Genomic DNA, 23,240 nt, shown 5'->3' with positions numbered 1-23,240 from the left:
ACATTTTGGACTGTGGTGCCCTGAAGCAATATGAATTCTTTCTATTACGTACGATTTTGAAAACATGACATGAAGTGCCACTATGGACTAAGTAATATTTCAAAAATAAGGAAACAGGATATTAAAACATTGACTATCAATTACCATAACCTAATATTATGGAAGATGGGTAAGGATGAAGTGCGATCATGCCGAGTGGGTGTTGCCCCTGGGACACTCCTGCTGACTTGAATGGGGGTTTAGGTGCGATAGTGCAGGATTAGACGACTGGAGTAGAGCCCCCAGTCTTCTTGGATTGCAACCACGTGATCATCTGGGGCAGCAGTCATGTGGTAGAGGGGGCTCCATTTCCATTTTGATCTCGTACACCCCTCCGATAGAGCAGTGAAAGTGATCTCCCACAGAAAAAGAGCATACAGGCACAATGTTTCCTCAGTGTATGATGTTTCCTGGAATCCTGGTCCTCATGACATTCAGGGGAACATCATAGGTGCAGCTTAAAGGGGTAATACTTCCTAGGACCAAAGTGAACTAATTTCAGTGACATGTTTAATGAGTCTCATCTGGATGATTGATACATATTTTTACCTAAAGTGATGATGTTACTGTGTGTTGAACATACTGTGCACCACCACAGAAAAAATATCCTTCCTTTAACTCCCCTTTCTCCCTTTTCATCTTCTTACTGTACATGGAGTGACTCCTCATAACGGAGACACAAAGGTATAGAGTTTAATGAATAAGAAATACAGTAGAGGAAACCGTAAACATGAAAACATTCCAAATCAGAATTTTGGCATCCCAACTATTTTTCCTATATTCCAATATTTTGTTTTACATTTTCGAAGAATGCAAGAAAATTAAATATTTTCTTCTATGATTCATTTATTCAGTCACAGGTTTTATTCACTTATCATCGTCTCATTTTTTTTTTCATGGCGATTCTTTTTTTTAAATGCAGTGTATAAATCAGAAATAAAAAATCGGAATATTTCCCATATAACGGGATAGGGATATGTGTTTCCAAAAGCAATTGTAGGTATAATATCAGTAAATGTTTAAAGGAAAGATACTAGTGCACTGCTAAAGGGATGGTCAAAGTGCAATATGTATAAAGAAAATATATAACAAAGGTAAATACACAATGTAAGGGATAACTATTATCCAAAATATATCAATAATACAGTGAATATCAATAAACAAGTGTAATCAACGTTGCCTAACAGCCTATAATAAAAAGTAAGATGAAGTCCCATAAAATAATCAGATGGTGGAACCTTATCTGTAGTGGAAGAGAGAGTTCCAAATTTGAGGTAGAACCAGGGATCTTGGGCGTGTGCTGCTCTCTGTGGGAGGTTTTCCGCTCCGCCTTAAATGCATGTTTGGCCGCGCTTATAGTCCCGGCGACGGCACGTCAAAACAAGTTGATTTAATCTGTCACGTGCGCCTATAGTGGGCGCGCCACAGCGACCAAAATTGCTGAAGTCAATGGAAATTGATTTTCTTCAGCGACCGCCACGTGACGTGAGCGATTCAGCCAATGAAAGCGAACCGCTCATGGCCACGCCCCCACCACGCCCCTGGTTGCCGCCTTTTGTCTCCTAAACTATAAGCAGAAATCACCGTAGCCTGGACAATAAGCGCGGTCTTAGGAAAGGAAAAAAAGAGCGCACAAACGCCCATAGAGAAGTACATTTTTAATAAGAAATACAGAAAAAACACACATGGTTTTCACTCACATGGTGTCCATAAATAAAAGCCTTCACACTCTTTAAGGGGAAGGGGGGTGCTCGGTCAGAGGATCCGGTCAGGTCCTGTAGTGTCTGGATCCTTGCGTCTATCTGCTGCTGTGTGCTCCGTCGGTGCAGGCGCTGCTGTGATGTCACCTGCTGTGCAAAACAGAGGGGGAGAAGGACCAAATTAAAGTTGTTTTCTGTCTAACAAAAGTAATCTTGAAGTAAAGGAAAACCAACTTACAGGTAAAAATCAGTAAGCCAAAGCAGGTCTCTCCGCTCTATCTGATCAGTTGTTGGTTTGCTCTTGACAAATTGCAGGTTTCAGTGGATCCGAAACCTTCACGTGCATTGTATTTACAATAACAGCAGGAAAACCAAGAAACCGAGAAGAAAAGCAACTAAGCAAGTAAACGATTGATAACATATAATATTATGCTTACCAGAAATGTTGTGTTTAATTCGAGAATGACTTTCAAATTGCTCTACAAGGGGGAGCCATTAACCCCAGCATTAAGAAATACAGGAGGCCAGATAAAATGCTGGCACCATGTTAATAAAACAAGCTCACTTGTTTATACAGTACTTATTGACAAAACTATCAAGAAAACTCATTTAACTAGCATCATGTTCAATACAATGACATTTTCATTTCACCCATAAAAAATTACCTGCAAAAGCCCCTAGTAATATCACCAAAGCACTACATGTACTTGTGAGAAATTGTTGCAGAAATTACATTTTTATTTAACCGTAAAGAATATACGTACACAGAGTTTCAAGGTCTTTCTCTAATCCACGTAAAGTGCATTTTCATTTTGGAGCCACAATATTATATTCTTACTACCTTTTGCCCTGGAGATGACCGCAGTACAGTATGCAGCAATAAATCTCCGGCACCTCCAGCACTGAGGGAGATAAATCTAAGCCACATAAATGGCAATGTGATTCACAGCAAAGGTACAGAGGTTGCTCTGCTAAAGCACACAGGACGTTGTTCTAAAATGCATGGGATAATTATGAGCATTGCCCTCTCTTGACCTTTATAAACTCATCTCTCCATTCTTTGCTTTTGAATTTACATCACACAGTTGGTCGGTCAGGTATAATCCATAAACAATTACATTTTCCCTTAAACGAGCTTCATTCCTATGCAGTAATATGCCTGATAGACATTGGCTCTAAGTATATGGCAGTGTGCATGAAATATTCAGTAGTTTTGTTGTTACCTGCGGATTTGTGGGTTTTAGATGCCATTGCTGGCTTTTGGCATATGGATTTCCGATATTGGTATGTGCGGCGCAGAGCTTTCTTTTATTGCAGAGATTGGAACCAATTAAATCTGTCTCTGACCAAATTACACAGCGTGTATTGAAGATAAATCCCAGAAAGAGGGCACTAAGAGCATAGCATAGTCACATTAAAATTTGTTAAAGCAACAATACATTCAAAATCCTATATACTCTATGTGTTTTTTTTTTTAATAAACCAGTTTTGTATGTAATGCAATGTAGTATTAGATAATACTTACTGCATTTTATTTATTCTCTCCCCCCCACACTGTTTATGCCCTTTTGAATGAGTTTCAATGCATTAAGTTTACATTTAGAATCCTGTTTTTGAGATATATATAGTATAGTATTAGATAATAATACATTTTTTTATTACCCGCCTCAATTTTTATCCACTTTTGGAGGAGTTTTAATGTATTAACCGTCCTTGGGTTGCTATAGCAACCATTTACAAAAGCACAGCACTTCCTCTTTCCAAATAGGCGCCCGTAGTGTCAGTCCTGGGAAGAGGGATCTTTGCCGATCGACCACAGGTAAACGGATCGATCGACAGCTTAGGTAATTACATTTCCTTAAAGGGAAGCAACTGCTGCATCTATCAAATAACATGCACACTGTATTGCTTATTTAAAGTCAAAGTATTAGGAGCAATCAGTGTGGTTTTGTATAATTATTTAGGTAGAGAATATGGAATTACCCAGTATACCGAGGCTGCTAACAGGTAGTGCACACACTTTATGGCAACTTGATTGAAGAGAGACCCAGCAATGATTAATGAAACAATAAGCCTCCGGTATTGAAAACAGGGAGTTGGGTAATAGTAAGCCGGATAGAGGTACAGGGGGACACCTCCCTAAGGGGCGCCCCCAAGTAAATCACAGCCCGGCACTAACCGCCTCAATAATCTCCCTGAAATACCGCGTGGAGGTTAGGAGTACTCACGAAACTCTTTGAAAAAGTCCATAGCCTGGACGAAACATGTTAGAGTGGTTGCCTGATGTTTGCTGCTAGCGATCAATAAAGTTTTTTTAGACATCCATGCGTTGGCTGCTGAAGTTGCTGTGAACCACGGACCATCTTACCCCCTTCTTCCTTAATTATTTAGGTAGTACTGTGGTATTTATAGTGGCCAGGTCTACCAAATATTTGCTGTGACCTCACTTCTTCTCAAATTATGCACCTCTTTCTACCAGCCTCAGTATGTTTCTAACTATTCATATATCTCCATCTCTCCTTTCTTCACCATTTCTGAGTTCACAGGAACTACTTTCTTACCTGCGCCCTCTGACACTTTTCTCTTAATATCCATTCTTCTCCTTCTTGCTTCTGGGGATATCTCTCCCAATCCTGGTCCCTGCCTTATTTCTACGTGCTTTCATCCTCGCCTGCCAAATGCAACCTCTACTTTTTCTGGTGTCAACCCCTCTAACCCCATACCGATCCCCTGCCACCCTCCCTCCTCTCTCCCTTTCTCCTGTGCCCTTTGGAATGCTCGCTCCCTTTCTAACAAGTGCCTCTCTGTGCATGACTTCTTTCTCTCCCACTCTCTGCGCCTATTTGCTATAACTGAGACCTGGCTCACTCAGTCTGACTTTGCTCTGGAAGCTGCTCTCTCTTATGCTGGCCTTTCTTTCTCCTCCTCTCTCTGCCATTACAGAACCCTTCCTATTCCTCCCTCTCTTGTTTTTCCCTCCTTTGAGGCTCACACTGTCCAGATCTTCTCTCCTGTCCCTGTCCACGTCGTGGTCATCTATCGCCCACCTACCTCTACTCACCCCGCTTATGCCTTTCTCTCTCACTTTGAATCCTGCTCTCTTTCTTTCTCTCCTCAGACTCCCCTGTTCTTCTCCTTGAGGACTTCAATTACCACATTGATGACCCCTCTCTCCCTTGGGCTTCACGCTTTCTCTCTCTAACCTCTTATTTTAGCCTTCAACAGTGGTACGCAGCCAGCACCCACAAGCATGGCCACTACCTAGACCTGGTTTTCACTAAAAACTTTTCTCTCTCTAATTTCTCAATTTCTCCTTTTCCTCTCTCTGACCGTCACCTCATCTCATTCTCTCTATCTCCCTTCTCCCCTTCTCCACCTCCATCTACCCCTCGGTTCTGCAGAAACCTGCGCTCTATTAACCTACCAGCCTTTGAGTCCACTTTACGCTCCTCCCTCTCTTCTCTCAGCTCTGCTACAGACCCTGCCAACCTGGTCAGGAACTACAACTCTGCCTTATCCTCCTCTCTTGATCTACATGCCCCGCTTTCTCTCTGCCGTCCACGCCCTTCTAACCCCAGACCCTGGCTAAATTCCCATACGAGCATGCTGCGTTCCTCCACTCGTTCCTCTGAACGCCTCTGGAGGAAATCTCACACTCTCGCAGACTTCCTTCACTACAAATTTATACTACTGTTTCAACTCTGCCCTCTCTCAAGCTAAACAAGCCTACTTTTCTTCACTAATCAACACGCACAAGTCTAACCCACGCCGACTCTTCTCTGTCTTTGACGCTCTACTCAAACCACGCTCAGCTGCCTCTTCTTCCTCCATCTCACCTCAGGACTTTGCTGACTATTTTAAGGAAATGGTGGAATCCATACGTCAGAACATCCCCTGTGTTTCCTCCTCCCATCCTACACCGCTTCCTAACTCTCCTCCTGCCTTCCTTGACTCTTTTCCACTGTCTCAGGGGAGGATGTGTCACTGTTGATCTCCTCTTCTCCCTCTACCACTTGCTGTCTTGACCCCATTCCCTCCCATCTCCTAAAACCTCTTGGTCCTACTATAATTCCTATGCTCACACACATTTTTAACTCCTCCCTCTACTCTGGTACCTTTCCATCCTCCTTCAAGCATGCAACAGTTATACCATTACTCAAAAACAGCAAGCTTGACCCTACCTGTCTTTCTAACTATCGACCTGTCTCCCTCCTGCCTTTTGCCTCTAAACTCCTTGAACGCCTTGTATTCTCTTGCTTGCTCCATTTTCTCAACACCTATTCTCTCCTAGACCCTCTACAATCTGGCTTCCGCACTGCTCACTCCACTGAAACAGCCCTCACTAAAATAACTAATGACATCCATGCTGCCGAAGACAGAGGTCATTACACTCTGCTCATATTACTCGACCTCTCTGCAGCTTTTTACTCCGTGGACCACCCTCTTCTCCTTCACATTCTCCATACTCTTGGTATTCGGAACAAAGCTCTATCCTGGATCTCCTTTTACCTCTCACATCGTACGTTCAGTGTTTCTTCTGCTAACACCTCCTCCTCCTCTATTGATCTCTCTGTGGGGGTACCCCAGGGCTCTGTCCTGGGACCACTTCTCTTTTCTCTGTACACACTCTCTCTATGTGACCTAATAACATCTCTTGGATTTAAATATCACCTCTATGCTGACGACACACAAATTAACTTTTCAACCCCTGACCTAACACCTGCTGTGCAAACCAAAGTTTCTGTGCAGCAATAAAGCGAAGGGGTGCCATCCCTCCACTTTTTTATCCATGCATCAATAAAGAATTTCACAGCACAGTCCAGCCTTCGCTTTATTGCTGCACGGCAGTGTCTGCTGCTCTACCTCCTCCCCGGTGAGGAGATTGTTCCTGTATGTTCACATCATCTGGAGCACGCCAAGTACAGACAAAGAAAAGAGACCGGAGGAGTTAAAAGACACAGTGAGTGATTTCTTTCATTGCTGGAGCTTCCCCAGGTGATGTGTTTGATACATTGAAGTGGGACTAATGTATAGGGTCTGGGTGGATCTTAGGACTTCTCCCAGACAACCCTTCACAGTCCCCACGAGACAACATCCCTAATAGCCGTATACAATACTCAAATTGAGATGGTCAGGTTAAGAGTGAATCATCTACACCAATACCATGGAAATTAAGTAAGAAATTAGAGTATTTTTTTAGTCACAATTTCAATGTAGTTGGATTATAAACTGACAACCAACTGTGAAAAATACTATTGTCACTCCCTGTAACTTATTTATTTACAGGCATACCCCGCTTTAAGTACACTCACTTTAAGTACACTCGCGAGTAAGTACATGTCGCCCAATAGGCAAACGGCAGCTCACGCATGCGCCTGTCAGCACGTCCTGAACAGCAATACTGGCTTCCTACCTGTACCGAAGCTGTGTGCAAGCGGGGAGACTATAGAGCCTGTTACACATGCGTTATTTACATCAGTTATGCACGTATAGGACGATTGCAGTACAGTACATGCATCGATAAGTGGAAAAAAGGGAGTGCTTCACTTTAAGTACATTTTCGCTTTACATACATGCTCCGGTCCCATTGCGTATGTTAATGCGGGGTATGCCTGTATTTACTATTTTACTCCCACTCCTGTCTCTAGTGCAGGGGGCGCGGCCGTTACAGAGGCCCCGCGCTTCCCCGAAGGCATTTAAAGTAAATGCCGGGGATTGCGTGAGGCCTCTGTAAAACTCCCTGACTTAACTTACCTTACCATCCAGCGACATGTCGTCATGGAAACCCGGCCGCGGGGTCGTGCCAGCAGGGAGAGACCAGGCAGGAGGGGGGAGGGGGCGCTTGACGAAAACGTTGTGCACCCCTGCTCTATTGTTAGATAGCTCTTCTCATATTCTATCAGATTGAACCTGAGCGTCTTTCAAACAGCTCTAAAAGCAATGACGGAATACACGTGAGTACGTGTCTTCATGTATTTCACTGGCACCTCAAGCATGTTTCGTTGACCCCATTGACATGTCATATAGTCAATAAACTGCACGCAAAGATTCTTGGTAGATACATGATGCAAATGAGCACTCGGTAAGTTTGTCACTTTGAGTTTCCGATTTATTTGTGAATGGACTCTCCAGAGGTTTTGCCTTCTGCATTACTGTAGCATGTACAGCTATAGTAAGCCTGGTGCAATCACATACAGGATTAGTGGACACACTTGTTTTTTGGACCCATCAGAGCTTGATTGTACACTATGAAGCTGGTCGTGGTCGCCTCACTATTAGACACATCAATTTAACTAAATATTTGGTACTGTACCTTTATGAGCAATGTTTTGTGTTTGATGTAATGTAAAAGCATATGGCTATATTACCAGCATTCATACAAACTCCATGCTGTGCGTGCTTCTCTACTCATTACTCAGATTGTCTCTTCCTGCTGATTTTCTCTCCTGCTTTTATTTTCTTTCCCGATATTTTGCTGTGTACAGCTCTATTCTCCACTTAAACAAAAAACTGTCTGCAACATTTTTTAACTCCTCTTTCATGTTTTATTTTATCAAACCCTTTGGGTTACCCCCACTGTGGTCAATCGGGCAATATTTCCGGTCCAGTGTTTCTTTGCTGTAAAACAAAAGATAAAGAAAACCTTATAAGCAAAGGTAAACTAAATGCGTATATATTAAAATGTGCTTTTGTGAAGCATTTTAATTCATAACTATAGAAACGAAGTGATAACATTCTAGGGCACGATTAAGATTTTTAGTAACAAACATTACTACATGTTTTTTTTATTAATTAAGTAGAAATAGCTGTGTTAGTCCCATTGTGATAGTGCAGAGTAAATGAGTACTTCAGTATTAGGTGATACCTTTTTTATTTGGACTAGCAATTGATATTGTAAGACAAGATTTTGAGAGTTCTCTCTCTTCCTCAGGTCTAGAGTATTTCTGAACTGAGAAAATATCAATTTAGTCCATATAAAAAACGTATTACCTAATATTGAAGTACTTATTTACTCTGTAGATTGCTTTTAGGGATGTATGTCGTTTTTATGTGGAGATTTGGAGAATCTTCTATTTTGTAGTGTTTACTGCTAAGGGAGTAGCACTGCTTTGTAGATATGATTAGATAGCATTAAATTCAGAGCGAGACTAGTATTGTCTCTGCTGGTTTTAATCAGGGTTTGGCATTATTTACTGCTTAATTTACAGATTACATTTGGGAATAAGGGAGAAAGGTACACAATGGCACATCAACTAGTTCATTTGAGCCTCTCACACAATATTAAAATGCAATATATTGTAACAATACGTGTTTATGTTAATTCAATATATTTTTTTGTACCCTAATCAGTGTTATTTTATCTTTCATTCTGAAAGCTTGTGACAGCCTTTTTTTTACAGTGTTTTAACTGCACATATGAACACTCTGGAAGTAGAAGAAATATGCAGATAATGCAGGGTGTTTGTATTTCTTTGTCAGAAAATACAAACTATTCTTGACAAATTGTACAGTATTTGTACTTAAGTTATGTAAAATGTTTTTAGGCATAAACAAGGGCTGATGTTATAAAGCCTGAAGAATACTCCTTTTGACTTTAATGGGAGTTTGTGATTGCCAGTTTCTTACTTTATAGAATCAGCCGCTCAATAATAGCTTTAAGCTCCAAGAAGAACTAGAAGAGCTTAACAGAAATACATTTTTTATACAGTAATTGTCTTCTTTACCAAAACTAATATTTATAAAGTTTTACCCATGTTGCACATTTATTTTAAAATGTGTACGTTTTATTCAGCTAAAACAAGCCTTCTGAGTATTTTAAGTGCTGGAGGGGCAATGGGCACTTTGGGAAGCCACCCATTGCAGGCCCTTACTGCACCGAGTTTTTGGGGTAGGAGACATGTGAATGTGCTCACAAGTGATATTTTTATTTGCTTTACTGTACGGTGGAGGATTGTTGTCACTTTGTTTGCTCACAATAACGTATGTTTTGTATAGGGTAGGATATGCGGGCCCCAATTATATTCCTGCGGAGTACCTGCAAATCGGCAGCATGACCTTTGTTGTAAAACGAAATAATGTACAGTACATGTTTTCTGTATTATAGCCTTATTACATTGGCTTCATTTACCTATTGTCTTATGTTCAGCTTAGTTCATGCTTTCAAAATGTAAAAATGTAATTGATTTCTTTAGTGTCAAGAACATGTTTAACATATCTATCAATGTAAAGTGAATTAGTCCACTAGGGGAATGTGAAAACTAAGTGGCATTGATTTCTTCATTTATGGTTACAAGCATACAATCTTGATAGTGGTTTAATACATATAGAAGTTAAATAATTTGATGTCTAAAGAAGCAAAGGAGATGTCCCTTACCCCAGTATCTAATTGCCATATGAACAGATCAGCAAGTCTGCTAATTTTAACCAAGTAATGGCATCGGTCTAGTTCTATAATGTCAGCTTTACTAATAAACAATATGGCATAAGAAAGCTTTTTTGTAGTAGTATGATGTGGTATGCCTGATGATGTGAGACTCTAGGAAGATTATATAGACAATGATTAGGTTGTACGGTATGTATTATTAGAGGGCTGCTGAAAGTTGATTGCGAATGTTGCCAGGTTCTACAACTTCTAAAAGTTGTCTGCTCAGTGTAACGGCTTCTCTGCATCTTTTCTACTTTTTCAGTGGTTGACATTTTCAAGAATTTGAGATGCTACTCTGTCCTAAATACAGGATGCAAACGCATTGCTTTACCAAAAATCCCCTAAAGCACTATAGAGAAGGAAATATAAAATGAATCATATGCTAGAAAATGATAGAGTTTAAACCTCTCGAGCCTCGCTTTTAAGGGTTATTTGCGTGTGTACGAGCTTCTTTTTAGAACAGCTGAGCCACCTTTTAGATACATTTTTATTACTGATTTAAAACAGGGTGCGCAAACTGGGAGGGCGAGATTTTCTGGGGGGGCACGGCCGTTACAGAGGCAGCGCGCTTTCCCAAAGGCATTAAAGTAAATGCTGGGGAACATGCAAGGTTTCTGTAACTTTACTTACCTTACCTTTCCAGTGGCGCGTTGCCATGGCAACCCTGCGGCAAATGATGGCGTGGGTCACGTGACGTCACATTGCCATGGTAACTGAGTCGTGCAGGGGAGGAGAGCAGGCAGTGGGGCCAAGGGAGAAGAGTTTGTGCACCCCTGACCTAGAACATGGGTGGACAACTCCAGTCCTCAAGGGCCACCAACAGGCCGGGTTTTAATGATATACCTGCTTCAGCATAGGCAATGACTGAGCCCCCTGTGCTAAAGCAGAGATATCAAAACCTAACCTGTTGGTGGCCTTTGAGAGAGTTGGGCAGACTGGAATTGCTGGTATCTCAAACACATTGTCGTCATTAATAATCTTTACTTTAAATGGAACCAAGAGGTTTTGAAGATTGGGGAAGAGATCTAAAATCCACAGGTTATGTAGGGTTAAAGGTTAATCATTATAATACCAATATAGTGCAAACAAATCTTTACTTGACTAACTACAGTACTTCTGAAGAAATGTTATACTAAAATGAATAGTTTATATGGATGTTTCAGGTTAAAATGGAAAACTCAACTTAGCTCTGTACTGTATTCATTTTAAGACGTTTTATACAGGGATTAATAATGCTATGTGACCCAGCTGGCTAGACTGAGGCAGCTATCACTGTGTCATCATTCAAGACTTTGTTGTCTGGAGGAGTTCTCAGTGATTTGGAAAAAAAAAATGTTATTTTAATTAAGATTCTCAACTGGAACATTTCTGCCAAGTTTCAGTGAACTTTTTCCCCACTGCTTTGTGGTTTTATCATTTGTGAAGGTGTTTCCTTCTAATCTTGTTCCACTTCCGCCACTGAGCTTTTTGGGTACTGGTTATTGGAGGAGTTGGGGAAGCTTCATACGTATGTCCCTGGCACAACCGATGCAGATAAAAGTTTTGTGTCTGTGTTTTGGAGCAAATTGATAAATATCCCCCTAAGGCCCTTCGTCAAAATGATGCAAATCTGCTTTCCTGTGATGAAGAAGATTTTTGTCCTATTCATTTTAATTGTTCTCCAGCACTGGGAAGCTCCTTCACAGCATATCGAATATGAAGACGCAATTGTTGGATAGGCAGTCAAATAAATATGTAGCACATTTTGGAGTTATTGAAGTTAACGTTACTGGATTTATCACTTTGTAGTTAGTGCATGGAGGCTGAGTTCCTCCAACACGGTTACCATCAATGAAAAGACACGAAATAGTCCAGAGAACTCACACACTATTCATATATCCAGTGTCCATACCATAGATCAGCGTTTCCCTAGCTTTTTTTTATCCGTGACCGGTTATTTTTGAACTTCTCCTTCGTGACCCACTAAAAATGTTATCGGCTATAGGTAAAATAAAACAGATATTAATGTCCATACAGTTTTCATATATTCTCCTAATCACCTCTATTCTCCTCCCCCCCACCCCCCATCTCCCTCTGACCTGCACAGATGCACACAGTCACTGACCTACAGACACCCACACAGCCACTGCTGGCCTGCACAGACACACACACACACACACACACACACAGTGGAGTACAGAGGCAGCGACTGATGTGAGTGCCTGGGGGGGCGGGGGAGAGAGGAAAGGCCGACGATCCAAGCAGGCGGCTCCCCGCCTCCCCCTTCACCCACCGCCCGCCAGCGACTGCGCACCACCACTGCCCACCCCCGCACCAAGGGGACGGGGGGAAGGGAGGGCCAGGACAGGAGGCACAGGTGCACCCCCGCTACCACCTTCTATCACGTCGGGCGGGCAGCCGTGGGGAGCGGGGAGCACGGGGGAAGGGGGAGGGGACACCGCACGGCCAGTCTCACTGCGACCCGGCAATTTTGCTTCCGTGACCCGGGGCCGGGTCGCGACCCACCATTTGGGAAACACTGCCATAGATCTCTAATTACTTTTCTGTACAATATGGTATTATGTGGTAGACAAGAGTCCAGGCATTAGATTCTAAAAAAGAAAAATAATGAAATCATTCCCAGTGCATAATGAACAGATGACAATGTGGGTCATGACAACCTTCACACCTGTTGAACTATGCGTAATATGTAGAGTACTTAATTTACCCTCTCATCATTCATACTGATTCCTTCTGAAATTACCAAGAGTAAATTGGTTAGTATTTCATTCATAATAAAAAAAATGCAATATTTGTTTTTATGCCTAATTTTTATAATAACGCACATCCTGAGCTTATTTTACACAGAAATGTGTGATTGTATGTTATATCTTAAATAATGTGTTATCAACAGACAAAACATTCACAGACACCGGGAGATTTATTTTTAAAAGAGCATAAAATACTACTAAATGAAATAATGAAAAAGAGCTGCAGTAATCATATTGTTTATCTGCCCTATATTTGTATGTTTAATCTATTATAGGTCTGCAAAAAGAACCATACAGTACGTTTACAAATCTCTGAAATATAGCAGTCGTTAGTCATTTTAGAGGAGGGGGTCTTACAAAAAAAAAAACATGCCTTATGACTTATGCTTTTGTAATTTAATAGAAAGATTGATTAACAGATCCTTCACAGTGATAGGAACATTGCTCTATGTTCCATTGGACGTGCCTGTCTCTAAATGAACCATTTCCATCCAGGAATGTTCCGCAAAGTTGCAGAAAATGAGGTATAATTTACAAATCAAACTGCAGGTCCTACAATCTTGGTCTTAAATACTGAGGTATTTCTGGAAATATCTTCTAAATATTGGCATAGACTTCAGTACTGGGACTGCAGTCCACCCCCACGGGACATTTTTGAAGCATGGCCTCCTGACTTACAGTATGTTACTATGTATAAATTGAAGTCAATCTGTTTGTTTTGCATGTTATTGGGTTTTACTCCCATTGTACTTTGCAGCAGAACATGTTGGCACATGATACACATTAATACTATGGATCCCAAGGCGAGCCAAAGGCAGTTTTCCCACAATTGTCCGCTTCTGACCTTAATAAGGGCTCCAAAGTAAAAGGATAGGAAAAAAATAAAAAGATATCTACTGTTGAAAGTAAATGAGATTTGTTGAAGGTCTCAAGAAGAGACTTTGGTGATATGAGACAACTGGGGTTATTCATTAAAGCGTGGTAGTGCAGATCGGGGCACTCACTATTGCACGGAAATCTCCTTTGACGTGGTTAAAAAACAATGTAGCCCAAAGTATTTGATGATTAGAAACATTTGTTTACAAAATAAGTAGTTTAAAGTATTGCACAACATTACTGTACACTTCTATGTTACTCTGTTAGTATATTGCAATTTTTAGAGAATAATATACTGTAGTTACGGAATAGAGTAGAACTAACAATAATTGTTAGAAATAACAAATATATAAAGATAGGTGCAAACCAAGATTAAAATGACTCTAGTTGATCTAGATCACCCCTGGCCAACTCTAGTCCTCAAGGGCTCAATCCGTGTTAAGTCTTCGACTGAGCCACCTGTGCTGTAGCAGGGATATCCTGAAAATCTGACCTGTTGGTGGCCCTTGAGGACTGGAGTTGCCACATCTGATCTAGGCCAGCGGTGCGCTAAGTGGGGGGCGTGACCCCCAGGGGGGGCGCGGGCAGTTGCAGAGGCCCCGCGCTCTTCCCCCAGGCATTTAAATGAAATGCCGGGGGATCGCGTGAGGCCCCTGCAACTGTTTACTTACCGGGATTCAGCCGTCTGTGTTGCGTCGCCATGGCAACGCGGCGTCAATAGACGCCGCGTCACCATGTGACCTGACGTCACACGCCCACGCAGCGTCATATGACGCGGCTGAAGGTAGGCAGGGGGGCGCGAGAGCCGGGGCAGAGTGACAGGGGGGCGCAGCACCAAAAGTTTGCGCTCCCCTGATCTAGGCAATACAATAAATAGCAGTATTGGCCGTAAATCGTGGCTGCATAATGGGACTGTTGGAAAGCATGGAACTATGACACCACATGTTTGTGTAGAAACTAAATGTCAATAATGCTGATTAGATGATACTACTATTATGACTACTGTGACTGAAATGCTAAAAAAGATATATGTGTAACTCTTCAACGTTTAAATGTATTATGCTATATAACATTGGTCTCCCCTACTCCCCTTTCCCTCTGTCTTCTCGTGTGTATTCCCACCTCACACCATGACAAAACATAACATAACAAATTAAAAAAATAAAACATATGTCCACTTAACCCTCTTGCATATCAGCTTAATGAAAGATGGTTATAAGCAAGGCTGCTGTTTTTAATACGGAGGTACCAAAAATAATCAAGCTGACAATCAGTTTTTGCAATTTAAATATAATAATGACTGTACCTCAAGTATTTATAAATATTTATTCCTGAAGACAAAGTTAGTGTTATCTTATTCCCATCTTAAAAATGTATCAGTGAAGTATACTAATGACCAAAAGTGATATCTTGCTGAAAATGGGCCGTTTGAATTATTATGATAAGCCTTTAGGGCAAGAAGTTAGGCTTTTTATTCTTCTCAGCAAAGCAGCTACTATTTCTTGAAATGAATGCCCAGCTGTTGAAAACAAATTGACCTTATGATGGATGTTTCTTGGGAATCGTACATTGCCTGATAGCTGTATTTCCTTGGCTACAAATTTGCAAGCTTCGAATTTTCTTTTCTGGAGACTTTTTGCTCTCATTAAAACTAGGATGGAGAATGTATGTCATAATATACAAAGGATTATGTGGAGTTTTCTCAATTGTTGAATTACATTTTAGTTTCCACACACATGGCCTGTACCTTTGTCCATGATGTATTGATGTGGCAGGCTTCATTGGTCCCCCAAATGGAAAATAGTGTGTAGGAATTTAAATGAGCATAAAACTGACAGAAATGGTGCGTTAGTGAGTGAGGGTGTTATTTTAATTGCACATGTATCAAAGATGTGTTTGTCAAACACAATTAGAGGATAGAGCTGTAGCCAGGCTTACTGTTTTCGTCACCGGGGCAAACTGGTCATGGCGCCGGATGATTAATGCTGCCGGGTGTGCAATCCGGAAGCATGGATCCCTCCATAGGACGACCATGGCACCGTGGCATTTCGCTTTTTCAATCACGCTGCAGAGACTGCAAGTCTCGCTACATCTGCAGGAGAGATTATCAGTCACAAGAAGTTACATCCAAAAGTAAAAAAAAGGCACAATTTGCTTTAAATCATATTAATCTCAATCTGCTACTCCGAAACATGCTATAATTTCAGCATTTCTGAATTAAACTAATTGCCGGTTTTCTAGCCATGCATGGCTGCTCTTTCTAGGAACAGTATTTCAACAATTATAGAGCAAATAAAAATATCATGTGTGAGCACATTCACATTATCCACCATTATCTCTTAACATTCAATTTTTCCACTGCATCGAGGGATTCTGGGTAATGACATGCAAATGAGCACAGTGTCAACAATTATGGAAAAAGACAACAAGTGCAATGCTACATAACAACATAAACTGGCTTTTCACTTATATGAACGTTAGTGCATCATCGTGGCTATTAAGCTATCGTTGGTCTTCCTCTTTAGTGACTAAACTTTAAATAATTGAGGAATTTGCTAGCAAACTTTTTATTTACTTTTGTGTACACATCTTTATTTTCTTTGGAGTTACAGTTAAACCAACATGCCAATTCTTTATTAAGTAATACAGCTCAACCCCGTTATAGCGCAATCCACTAGAACGCGAATCCGCTTATAACACTGTCAGAGCATGGCTCCCGAATTTAAAACCTAAGTTTTGCCGCGCATGGACCTTACCGGCATCTCTCTCCTCACTCTCCTCACTTCATAGAAGCCCACGTGCTCTTCTCTCTGCAGCTGTCGTGTGCACCATCATTTATTTTTTTAAACATTCAATTAAATGCTTTATTGCCAAACTGACACATACACAAATTGAACATTAGTACATTTTGTATAAGACACATGCAGGGATTGAACTCAGGACCTTCTACACCAAAGCACGTGGGCTTCTATGAAGTGAGGAGATAGATGCCGGTAAGGTCCTCACGCGTGGCAAAATGGAGATTTAAAAAAAAAAAAAGACTGCCGGTGGTGAAATTTTAACGCGATCCCAGTTATAACGCGGTCTAGGGTCTGTGGACCCCAAGGACCGCGTTATAACGGTGTTCAGCTGTAATCGTTTCAGGACTGGCCATTATTTAGCCATTAATACTCAGGTTAGACGTTTGTACCCGGGAGTTAATGGCTATCTAATGCTCTGTCCTAATGGGAATATTACTATTATAGGCTAAATTGTCTATTTGTTATAATAATATTAATAATAATAACAAAAATTACCAACAGCTGTCCTGCTCTCTTCCAGCGGTACCTGGCTACATCTGTAGGTCTAGTCTTCAGAATGGGTCATTGGATTGACAATTGTAGATTTCAACTATAGAGCAATTCATATGTATGGTGTTGGACAAACGTGCAGATATGTCTTACTTAAAGCAGCTCGTCAACACTGATCACCATATTTTTCACATATATTTATATATTCACTTGAGGGGATGCTTTTATTTTTTTAAATTGGATGCTTCTTTCATGTGTTAGGAGCAGTTGAAATACTCAGTGTGCTGGAGGGGAAAATTAAGCTATTCTCAAAGCAGAGTGCGTCTGAAATGACGCTAGACATTCAGAAAATCATGATTTTCAAACAGCAGGAACTAAATAATGCATTCTTTATAATAATAATAATATATACTTATTTAGTACTGAATATATATGCTCCAGCAATAAATAAACCCCTTTTTATATACTTGCTGAGAGGCCCGGGAGTAAAATGTCCCGCTCCCTCCTCTCTGTCCACTCCCCCTGTGTGTTTCTCCGCTCCCCGCTCTCTCTTTGTGGTCCCCCCCCTCTACAGTGTTCCACACACACACAGTGCACAGTGTCCCCCCCCTACACACACAGCCCCCCCCACAAACAGTGTCCACCCCCCCCCCCACACACACACAGTGCCCCCCCCACACACACACACACAGGGTGCCCCCCCCACACACACACACTTCCCCCCCCCCTCCACACACACACTCTGTCGTCCCCCCACACACACCACACACAGGGCCCCACCACACACAGTTACAGTTCCCCCCCCCCCTCCACACAGTGTGTCTCCCCCAACAGTATCTCCCCCCCACACACACACAGCCCCCCCCACTCCACACACACACTGTCCCCCCCCACACACACACTGTCTCCCCCCACACACAGTGTCACACACACACACAAAGCCTCCTCCCCTGTTACAGGACCACAAATTCCCCGCCTAGCCCTCCTCTGCTCTCCCTCCTCCCGTCCGGGGAGCACTGCGCACTCGCCCCCTCTCTCCACCTGTGAGCGCCGGTTGCAGCAGGGAAGGGACGGGGGAGAGTGACGGACACTGGGAGGGGGGAAGGCGCACCGAGGGGTCTCCGGAGCACAAAGCCCCCGCCTAGCCCTTCTCTGCTCTCCCTCCTCCCGTCCGGGGAGCGCTGCGCACGCGCCCCCTCTCTCTACCTGCGCAAGCCGCCAGTTGCAGCAGGGAAGGGACGGGGCTTGTCCGGCTGACGGGGGAGAGTGACGGACACACGTTGAGGAGGCTCCAGCTCAGCAACGAAGGGACGGGGTCTGTCCGGCTGACGGGGGAGAGTGACGGACACTGGGAGGGGGGAAGGTGAGCTGCGGGTGGGGAGGAGAAGAGAGTAGCAGTTGGGTGACGTCACAGAGCCACGCAGGCCAATGAGAGGCGTGCGGGGGCCGGGCCATGGAGCAATCTGATTGGCCAGAGGCTGAGTGACAGACCGACGGACCAATCAGATTGCCCATAAGAACAGCCAACATACGTTTTCAATTATATAGATATAGATAGATACAGTATGTGGGAAAAAGTTGATTAATTTGATAATGTACTGTACAACAAATCCTTGGAGGAGACGTTAATTTAAAGCTGCAGTCCTAGCAATATCCTGCATGTGTGGTTTTTTTTTTTAACAAATCAGTTCTGCACTATGAGAAAATACGTATAGCATTTTTTTTTTTTTTTTTTTAAACAACTTTGAAAGACAATTTTTTATGTTTTCTAATGTAACGAGCATTTATGTTCCTATTGCAACCCTTTAGAAAGGCTCAAACTCTTCCTTTTCTGTAACAGGCTCTGGCACACCCCTTTGTGAGTCCTGCCCTCCCTCTAACCGTGCACGAGCACAAATGTATCAGTTACTGCCTGGTCACATGATCTTCCCCACGGAACTGTCAGGGGAGCAGCAGAAAAAGAGAGTAGCTCAGAATTAATTAATTAATCCTTATTCCATTGCACGTGTGTATGTGTGTGTGTATATATATATATATATATACAGTGGTCGACAAATCACCAAAAAATCTACTCGCCACCTAGTACCACACGTGCTGCTTGGGCCAATAGGAGCTCGCCACGATGTTAAATCTACTCGCCCGGGGCGTGCAAATGTATAGGTTTGTCGAACACTGTATATATATATATATGTATGTATGTATCTGTGTGTGTGTGTGTGTATATATATCTGTGTGTGTGTGTGTGTGTGTGTGTGTGTATGTATGTATACACACACACACACACACACACACACACACACACACACCCACACACACAGTAGTCCCATGACATAAATTGTTAGTCCAAATAAAAAAGTTATCACCTAATACTGAAGAACTCATATATTCTGCAGTGTGTGTATTTCCAGAATCCCATCAGCACCACAGCACTTTGGCCAGTAACACATGCTGACCTGTTACTAACGACGCCTGCTAAGAGACCCCGGCCAACCCACCCTCCTCCCAAATCCCAGGCTTGCCCTCGGCTTGGCCACTGATCGTCTCCTCCTCTGTGCGTCCGTCATCGCAGATTGCGCTTGTCTAGTCCTCAATGGCTGTGCTTCCTCACTGTCACGACTGTGCTCGCCACCAACCTGGGTCGGACCGCGTGGCTGAGGTTGTAAAAGCACCGACCTTAGACCGTGCAGGCTGATCCGGATTGCACAGTTCGTAGTCGTACGTAGCAGGATCAGGATAGGAGAAGACAGCATCGTCGGTGGACACGCCAGGGTCAGGACTGGAGACATCAGGGTAAATGTTGTTCAAGCAGGAGTTCGGCAACAGGTAGTCAGGAGAGCCCCGCTTCAGCTTAGGAGCGCGGGAGTGGCCTCTGCGTGTGCGGCGACCATGGCCCATGGTACTGGTCTCAGGAGGTGGTAGACAGACCAGAGTAGCACACCGCCTAGCTGCACTGGTAAACCAGTGCTTCAGCGCAAGAGTCCTGAGCGGGCTGGGGAATCCTCCGTTTCAGCGCAGGAACCAGGACGCGGCCTCTCTAGATTAGGGAAAGAGTAGGCCCCAGGAACCAGGAAGCTGAAGATACACAGGGAAACCTCAGCTTCAGTGCAGGAAACCAGGAACAGACCGCTGCATGAATATAGCAGCCGGTCACAGGAAACAAGGAGCTGAAGTAACAAGGAGAGTACTCGGCTTCAGCACAGGAAACAGGAACTGACCGCTGCATGAGACTAGCAGCCGGTCACAGGAACCAGGGGGCTGAAGACAACATGGAGAGTATTCCGCTTCAGCACAGGAACAGACCGCTGCGTGACACTAGCAGCCGGTCTCAGGAACCAAGGAGACAGACAAGACAAGGCTTATGGCAGAACACAGAGACATCCAGGAAGGACTATGCTCGGCAGGGAGCATTGTGGGAAGGCAACACTTAAAGGTCAGAGAACCAATGGCAGAAGGGGCGTGTGGCAGTATTGCTTTGGTGAGTGAATCCAGGCTGCAGTAAATATCCGGGAAAGTGTTCCAGGACTGCACAGGTCTGCAAGTTAAGGCAAACATTAAACCGAGGAGCGGATTCCTTACACTCCTGGCGTTGGGCGGTTGTGATTGTGGTTGGCCGGGTCTTCCCGGTGCTGCGCGGGATGCGGAGGAATCGTCATGATCACTCCCACCCCCTGTTACCGGACCAGCCCCCCCCCCCCTTCTCCTCCCCCCGGAAGAGCTGTGGGGACACAGCGTCCGGATCTCGGGGTGTGTGCGTTTTAATCGCGCCGCAAGCGCAATTGCACGCACACTCCTAGCATGGCCGTGGCCTTCGACAACATAAGGGCTCGTCCAGGTAGAGTGTGAGCGCGCATGCACGCTCATGCTCAGTGCAATCAAATACATTACGACAATATGTTTGACCAGCGTGCACTACCATGAGCACTCTGCTCAGCTGCTTGGCGAGACAAAGACACTTTTTAATTTGTCGCACTTGCTCTGGTCACGTGCGTGGTTCAGCTAATGAACTTAAAGATCTCTTAAAGATCCAAATAGTGTTACTTAGGGCTACAGTCACAGCTTTAAAATTGCTGTTACATGGATGGATAACTAAATTAGTTCCCAGTATAGAGAGCATTGAGTTATTTCATTGCCTGAATTAGCAGCCCTAGGAAATAAGTTTTATATTAAGATATATGGAACCCCTTTCTAAATGATCGTAGTACATACTTAAGAGTCGGAGATTTGCGAGATGATGGCTTTTAAATATTTTTTATTTATTTTTTATTTCCCTCATTAAATTTAACCTCCAATTTATTGTATTTGCTCTTATATAACTTTCCTCCATAATGGTAAAATAAATCTGAAAAGTTCAGTATGTTAAATATTATATGTTTTATGAATGTGAACTGTAAACTGACATTGCAATCTTTGTACAGTATATGCCTGTGTTTTGAATTGCGATTTTATGTACTCTTGTGATACTAATAAAATATTAATAAAAAAACAAGTTTTTGAAGCATTAAAAAGGCTGAACTCATACAGGAGTCTGGGAGGCGATTGCTAGTTTAATATCCTGAAATATGGATGACTTTTAAGGGATGTTAAAGGGCGGAGGGGGAAATAACTTATATTTAGGGTGACAAGATGTCCCGGTGTAGCCGGGATAGTCACGGTTTTTAGGGCTCTGTCACAAATTTTTGGGGTGCTGTTCTGGTTTTGAATCCCGTTGGCCGCACTTGCGCGACTGGCACGTGCCGACTTGTTGACAAACACTCTTCGCGCATGCGCGGTCGGCCATCGCCGTCGACGCATGTGTGCGATTTTTCACAGTTTTTGCTAGAACAAATATTGTCACCCTATTTATATTTTGGTTCACAGTTAGATTCACTACATTGTTTTGCAGTATTTTAGGAGTAAGAATCTTATTGTGGAACAGAAATAAAACTACAAATAAGCACAGAGATCCCCAAGGGACATGGAATTGATAGTCAAGTCAGTTATTGCCGTAAAGTAGTAACCTGAAAGTTGTGTGCATCACGCTGCTGGTTTAAAATTATTTATATTTACGCAATTAATATTTCAATACGTGCTCCAAATAATGTCGTTGTTCTCATTTCTTTTTCCTGCAGGCTTTGTACAACTCTATCAAGACTGAGAAGCTAGAATGGGCTGCGTAAGTATAGCTCCCACTCATTACTGACAAAACTAAAAACGTATTTTTTTTAAAGGGTTCTGTTCTAAATTAAAATGAAAGTGTATTTTAAAAATCTATTTGTAGCTGAAATCAAAATGTAGGTTATTGCTGTGCTGTTGCACTTACTCACTAACTGTAGAATATACATTTTTAAATTCTAATCGTGCATTTTGCCCCATATTTACTAAGTGTTATTATTCCATACGACACCTTCGGCGTTGCAAGCTGTGTTATAGAATAACAGTGCTTAGTAAATATGGGCCTTCGTGTGTTATCTAATATGCCGGAACTGGGGTGCAGTAATTGTTCCTCTGGCTTGAAAATGTTTATAAAAGGCTTCTCTCCTTTTTCCTGTTGTCATCTACTTCTAGTCTCCTGAAATTTAATAATATGCTCAGAATAATGGGAATGCTTTGGGGCTGATATAGTCTCTGACCGCCCGCCAGTCCATATTCTGGGCCATATATTTACTAAGCAGTCTTTTGCTGTAAGACATCTTCTGACACTGGACGGCACCTTACAGCTTGTTCAGATGAATTGACTCTAAGGTGTCTGCCAGCGCAGAGGTGTCTTCCAGCGCAGAGGTGTCTTATGGCAGAAGACTGCTGGGTAAACTTGGTCCTAAATACTTTTAACTTCCCTTTTTTATATATAAATCAATTCCATGGCAATCAACTTAAAATAAAACATGATTTTAATGAAAATGTTGATTCAAGAATCGAAAGCAGTATTTAAATTTAGTTGTTTAAAAAAAATTGCATCTTCCTATTTCAATGTAATAACTCTAGAATTGACATAACATTCACATATACCATATTTGTATAACTTTGAGTAAATACGTATTAGGTGATACCTTTTTTCATTTGGACTAACAATTGATACAATAAGACAAGCTTTCGAGAGTTCTCTCTGTTCCTCAGGTCAGTAATACTGATTTACACTGATTCCATGAGTTAAACACAGATGTAAAGAAACAATAAACAAGCT

The 23,240-nt window shown here is 42.5% G+C and overlaps 1 protein-coding gene across 11 annotated transcripts in view; it reads left to right on the top strand.

The window, feature by feature from the left end:
- The window catches only part of PSD3 (pleckstrin and Sec7 domain containing 3), a 586,117-nt gene that overhangs the window by 459,110 nt on the left and 103,767 nt on the right, over nt 1-23,240 (top strand). For all 11 annotated transcript variants that reach the window (XM_075605135.1, XM_075605145.1, XM_075605197.1 and 8 more), the window contains one exon: nt 22,189-22,232. In XM_075605135.1, the coding sequence (XP_075461250.1) occupies nt 22,189-22,232 (44 nt within the window). The remainder of the gene's footprint in view (nt 1-22,188; nt 22,233-23,240) is intronic.

This window comes from Ascaphus truei, chromosome 1, assembly GCF_040206685.1.
Source record: "Ascaphus truei isolate aAscTru1 chromosome 1, aAscTru1.hap1, whole genome shotgun sequence".
Taxonomy (NCBI): domain Eukaryota; kingdom Metazoa; phylum Chordata; class Amphibia; order Anura; family Ascaphidae; genus Ascaphus; species Ascaphus truei.
This window is presented reverse-complemented; position numbering and strand designations above follow the sequence as displayed.